Here is a 6201-nt window from a genome sequence, read left to right on the forward strand (position 1 = left end):
AATAAAAGCTTTGGACGGAGAAAGCCAAGAGAACAGCCCAGGAGCATATTCGGCGGGCTCTTGGTCTCGGAACTGAACCACTCGCGGATTCCCGGGCCAAAGACGGGCCTTGAACTCCTCTCCAGCCGAAAGGGGCGCGGAGGGCAGGGGCGGGGGAGAAGCCAGATCCGGCAGAGAAAGCGGCTCGAGGGGCTGGCCCCGGACGTGCGAGACGGCAAGTCTGAGGACTGGAGATGAACTGCGGGGTGAAGGAATACTCCAACCTCGGTCCGCCTTTCCAGTTAAACCAGGAACGGTACAGGGAAGATTCTGGACATGCCCGCCGGGGAGCTTCCTCGCCGCTCCACCCCACCCCCAGCTGTGCTGAGAGTAATTCATACAAAAGAAGGACTCGCCTCTGCCCGGGGGAATCCCAGGGACCGTCGATAAACTCCCACGAACCTGGAGCCGAGGGAGCGCTCGTCCCCGCCCCCCCTCCCACACACTCTCGTCATCCTCTGGGTCAAGAGGAGCATGCGCGAGACACCGTGTGCTCGTCAGTGGGCTGAGCGCACATCGCCCACGGTCCCCGAGAAATGGGGGGGAGGGGACGGCGATCGAATGGTTGCCTGGTGGAGGTGGCGCAGGGTAAACTGGGAAAGTGGTGTCGTGTGCTGGCTCCGCCCTTTTCCCGAGGGTGGGGGAGGACCATATATAAGTGCCGTAGGCCCCGTGAACGTTCTTTTTCGCAACGGGTTTGCCGCCAGGATACAGGTGAGTTCCGGGTGTGGCTTCCGTGGGCCTGGCCTCGGCGGGTGGCCGCGGCCTTTGCGTGCCTTTCTCTCCCGCCGGGCCCTTGGGCCCCCTCCCCATGTTCTTGAAGCCGAATTTTGGGTGCGGGTAGTGTTCGAGGCCTTGGCGGTTTTTCGAAACCCCTTGGCCTCGTGCTTCGGTGGAGGCCTGGCAGGGACGTTGTGGCCGCTGTATGGGGATCCCGCCGCGCCTTCTCGCCTGCCTTGTTCGCCCCCGCTACTTAACTCAAGCGGCCGCGGATTTTTTCCGTTCTGTTCGGTTCAGCCGAGGCCGGCCGGGGTCTGACAGGCTTTTCGGCGCTCGTCGGTTTCGCGGAGGGGGGGTGGGGTGGGGCGGGCGCCGCGAGGCGCCGGAGGGCGGCGGGCCCGCCTGGCCGGCGCACATGCCGGCGCAGCCTCGTTGGGGCGAGGCGGGCCCCGCGAGCCGCGGCGGCAGGGAGAGCCGAGCGCCGCCCCGCCCGGCACCAGTTGCGTGCGCGGAAAGATGGCCGCTCCCCGTCCCCGCTGCACGGCCTCAAAATGGAGGACGCAGCGGCCCGGGAGGGAGCGGCGGGTGAGTCACCACACAAAGGCATCGGGCCGATGCCTGACCGGCGCTGCTTCCTGTGATCTCGCGGCGGACGGGCGCTGTCCTGGCACCTCGGTTCCTCGCGGCTCCAGGGGCGCCCTTTCTCGCGATGGAGGAGTGTTTCCCGCCACGTTCGATGGTTGGAGACCAGAGTTGGGTCAGCTTGGCGCCGGTTATAATGCTGCTTGCAGTTGGCATCGTGGCTTCTCCCCGAGTCTCCGGGACAGTGATCTGAAGGGTTTGTTCCGCCTCCAATTTAGGTGTCGTGAAAACCACCGCTAAACCTAAGCAAAAATGGGAAAGGAGAAGACGCACATCAACATCGTTGTCATTGGACACGTAGATTCGGGGAAGTCCACCACTACTGGCCATCTGATCTACAAATGTGGTGGGATCGACAAGAGAACCATTGAAAAGTTCGAGAAGGAGGCTGCTGAGGTAGGTGAAACAGGATGGTGTAAGGAGTTTGTCAGCAAGTACTTTAAGTGGTAATTTTCCAGAAACTGGCCCCTGGTCTAGATCCGACTTGCACTAGTTAAGGTACGTTGGGGGGTTTGCGGTCAAGTCATGGAACGCGAACTTCAAGAAAAAGGCGGATGCGCCCAGGTTTAGCGATACTAAGTGGAATGCAGCATTTCTTCGGAATAAGTGGGGGGAAGGGATTTCATGCTGGAGTTTGGTCGTGTTTTAGTTACCTAGTAACCATCCTTAATCCTTTCAGATGGGGAAGGGCTCCTTTAAGTATGCCTGGGTCTTGGACAAACTGAAAGCTGAACGTGAGCGTGGTATCACCATTGATATATCCCTATGGAAATTCGAGACTAGCAAGTACTATGTGACCATCATTGATGCCCCAGGACACAGAGACTTCATCAAAAACATGATTACAGGCACATCCCAGGTTTGTAGGATTAAAAACTCCTGAAAATAATTGGGCCTGTCTTCTGCATTGGCAAAGCCGTGAGTTTCTCCATTTGAAGAGCTTTTGTTTAACAGGATGTGGCCTTGTTTTCTTTCAAAGGCTGACTGTGCTGTCCTGATTGTTGCTGCTGGTGTTGGTGAATTTGAAGCAGGTATTTCCAAGAATGGGCAGACCCGTGAGCATGCCCTTCTGGCCTACACTCTGGGTGTGAAACAACTAATTGTTGGAGTTAACAAAATGGATTCCACCGAGCCACCATACAGCCAGAAGAGATACGAGGAAATTGTAAAGGAAGTCAGCACCTACATTAAGAAAATTGGCTACAACCCCGACACGGTAGCATTTGTGCCAATTTCTGGCTGGAATGGTGACAACATGCTGGAGCCAAGTGCTAACGTAAGTGATTTTCAAGAGTTTTAGGATTGTCCTGGAAAGGCGCGTTTGATGGTAGCCTTGACTGTCTTGTGTTTTAGATGCCGTGGTTCAAGGGATGGAAAGTCACCCGCAAAGATGGCAATGCCAGTGGAACCACACTGCTTGAAGCTCTGGATTGCATCTTGCCACCAACTCGCCCAACTGACAAACCCTTGCGTTTGCCTCTCCAGGACGTCTACAAAATTGGTGGTAAGTTGAACATAACGATTAGAACCTGTTTGGTTTGCTATGACGTCTTGTCTTTTCATACGAGGTATTTATTATTTGCTGTAAACATTTTAGGTATTGGCACTGTCCCTGTGGGTCGAGTGGAGACTGGTGTTCTCAAACCTGGCATGGTGGTCACCTTTGCTCCAGTCAATGTGACAACTGAAGTGAAGTCTGTTGAAATGCACCACGAAGCTTTGAGTGAAGCCCTTCCTGGGGACAATGTGGGCTTCAATGTCAAGAACGTGTCTGTCAAAGATGTTCGTCGTGGCAATGTAGCTGGTGACAGCAAAAATGACCCACCGATGGAAGCAGCTGGCTTCACAGCTCAGGTAAACACTGAAGTGACAGGTTTTTATTTACTGCTGTAAATCTTTAAGTGTCTTCAAGACTCACTAAATGGAAGTCTTCTCTCCAGGTGATTATCTTGAACCATCCAGGCCAAATCAGTGCTGGCTATGCACCTGTGCTGGATTGTCACACAGCTCACATTGCCTGCAAGTTTGCTGAGCTGAAGGAGAAGATTGATCGTCGTTCTGGGAAAAAGCTGGAAGACGGCCCCAAATTCTTGAAATCTGGTGATGCTGCCATCGTTGATATGGTTCCTGGCAAACCCATGTGTGTTGAAAGCTTCTCTGACTATCCTCCTCTGGGTAAGGATGCTTTTTTGGTGTAATCAAAAACTTTGCTAAAGGTTTGGGGGGGGAAAGTGTTTCTAATGGTAATATTTGTTTTAATAGGCCGCTTTGCTGTTCGTGACATGAGACAGACGGTTGCTGTGGGTGTCATCAAAGCCGTGGACAAGAAGGCAGCTGGAGCTGGCAAGGTCACCAAGTCTGCCCAGAAAGCTCAGAGGGCTAAATGAATATTATCCCCAATATCTGCCACCCCGGTCTTAATCAGTGGTGGAAGAACGGTCTCAGAACTGTTTGTCTCAATTGGCCATTTAAGTTTAATAGCAAAAGACTGGTTAATGATAACAATGCATCGTAAAACCTTCAGAAGGAAAGGAGAATGTGTTGTGGACCATTTGTTTTGTGTGTGGCAGTTTTAAGTTATTAGTTTTTAAAATCAGTACTTTTTAATGGAAACAACTTGACCAAAAATCTGTCACAGAATTTGAGACCCATTAAAAAAGTTTAATGAGAAGCCTGTGTTTTCTTTTGGTCAACACTGTAAGTTCCTGTAGTACTATTTAGGTAAGAGTTGTCCATAACCTATTTCTGGTATTAAGTCTGCTGAAAAAATGAATTTTATATTTATGGGTTGGAGCTTCAGGTTTCTTACCCTTGTGTAAGGAGAATTCACCTGTTGAAGTACGTCATAGAAACGCGTTGGTACAACACAGGACAGATAAGCAAAGTAACTGTTATGTAAGTTAGTTTGTAAGAAGGTCAAATTCTATAATAAGAAAGTTCATGTTGCATATAAAATTTTGTATGGTTACATAAGTATGAGGAAATGAGTTACATCAGACTTAAGTTCCCAGTTACGGGAAAGTGCATTCACATTTACAATATTCAAGTAATTAACCTAAAATGTGAAGCCTAAGTAGTATTGAGCACTGCCCTGCTAGAGTTATTGTATCCAGATTCTAGGAAAAAATAAAAGATGCTGGAAGCTAAGTGTGTTTCCTGTCACTTAAATAGAAATTCACTTTCTATAGGAATTTTCATCTAATGAGCAAGGTTGGGTAAAGAGAAGAATATTGCCACCCTGGAGATTAAAACAGTTTAAAGAGGTATGATCGTAAATACTAAGGTCCGTGTGGGACTGAGTGTAGGAGAAGCTTAAATTCTAGTTTGAAAATGTTTTATGAAGTTAAGTTCCATTTTAAAAACTACTTACTGGAAAGGAACATTGGAAGATTATAATTTGAAAGTCACTGAAATTTGACATTTGGTCAGGGTGAAAATAGCTCTTAACTATAATAATTTGGTAACCTGTAAATTGCAAGGGACTGGTCACAAAGGGGAAAGACTAGGTGGTCGCAGTTAATAGTAATTGATCTAGGGTATAACTGACAACAGTCTGATGTAAATACCTGGTTTTGATATTTGGTGAATCTAAACACTTGTGCATTTGAGGAAACAGTCTAATTCTGTGTTTGATATCTTGGCTTTTAGGATATGAAAGGGAAATTAAGGTAGCTGGAACTGGTGAAATCACCAGATACATATCCTATAGGCTTTTTTGGCTAATAGAAAGCATCCTGTAAGGTGTACACAGGTGAATTAACTGCAATTGGAGCATTTTTTTCTTCAATTTTCCTGGGTAAAATGCTTTCTCACTTATACATGAGGCCCTTGGTAAGGGCCCTAAATGATTAAAAGATTTTGTCCCCAGCTTGCCCCTTAATGTTTTGACAAGTAATGGTGTTTACTATGAAGATTAGAGGCAAGAATAGGATTTTTAAGCATTGTTGGCTAGTATAAATGGTAGCTGATAGACACCAATCTAACAGCTGTAGGACTTACCAAGGGATTTGACTTCCCCACAATGAAGGTTTCACTGCAGAAAATTGCTTTTCATTAAGTGGAAGAGTTGGAATGGGAGAGTAGGGCAGTTTGCATACTACATGGATTCTAGTCTGTAATTTCTTTGAGCACCACCTACTGGTAACTACAGTTTGAAACATGGATTTCTAGGTTCTGGATAAAGGAGTGTTTTGCTCACTTGAATTTTTTCCACTAATTGCCTTTCCATGTATATGAGCTGATTAACCAGCAGATTTATAAAACAAACTGGTGCTTGACCTTAAACCACATTTTATTTTTTTAAATATTTGGCTGTTCTGGGTCTTAGTTGGGGCATGCAGGATCTTCAGTTGCTGCATGCAGGATCTTTGGTTGTGGCACGTTGCGCCCCCTATGCTGGGAGCACATGAGTCTCAACCACTGGACCACCAGAGAAGTCCCTAAACCACATTCTACATTGGCCAGCTGTTGAAATAACTGTAAGGACTCTCGGATGGAATCTTGTTGAAATTTGTTGCCAGGAATTCTCGTGTGATTTCAGAATATGGAAAGTGAGAAAGGCATTTTGGTTCAGGAGTTTAACAGATTGCCAGTAATGTGTCTCATTTTCAAAAAAGTATTGTGAATACTCAACCTTTATTCCCAGAATAGTCTAGAATAAGTGAGTTTTGGCTAGGTCAGAACTCAATAATTTTATGCTTATAATTCTCCTACAGTTAATTATTGATAATTTATCTCACATCTCAGATGCATCAAGAACTCAGCTATCTGGATGACACAACTTACTCTGAACTAATCTGT

The 6201-nt window shown here is 47.5% G+C and overlaps 1 protein-coding gene across 1 annotated transcript; it reads left to right on the forward strand.

The window, feature by feature from the left end:
- Positions 1-1619: 1619 nt before the first annotated feature.
- On the forward strand, positions 1620-4068 carry EEF1A1 (eukaryotic translation elongation factor 1 alpha 1). The gene is made up of 7 exons (XM_065889095.1): positions 1620-1797; positions 2081-2260; positions 2381-2677; positions 2755-2905; positions 2999-3255; positions 3342-3576; positions 3664-4068. Exons 1-7 carry the CDS (start codon positions 1654-1656, stop codon positions 3786-3788), a joined length of 1389 nt encoding a protein of 462 aa, XP_065745167.1. The 5' UTR covers positions 1620-1653; the 3' UTR covers positions 3789-4068.
- The last annotated feature ends 2133 nt before the right edge of the window (positions 4069-6201 follow it).

The sequence above is a fragment of the Phocoena phocoena genome, chromosome 12, assembly GCF_963924675.1.
Source record: "Phocoena phocoena chromosome 12, mPhoPho1.1, whole genome shotgun sequence".
Classification (NCBI taxonomy): Eukaryota; Metazoa; Chordata; class Mammalia; order Artiodactyla; family Phocoenidae; genus Phocoena; species Phocoena phocoena.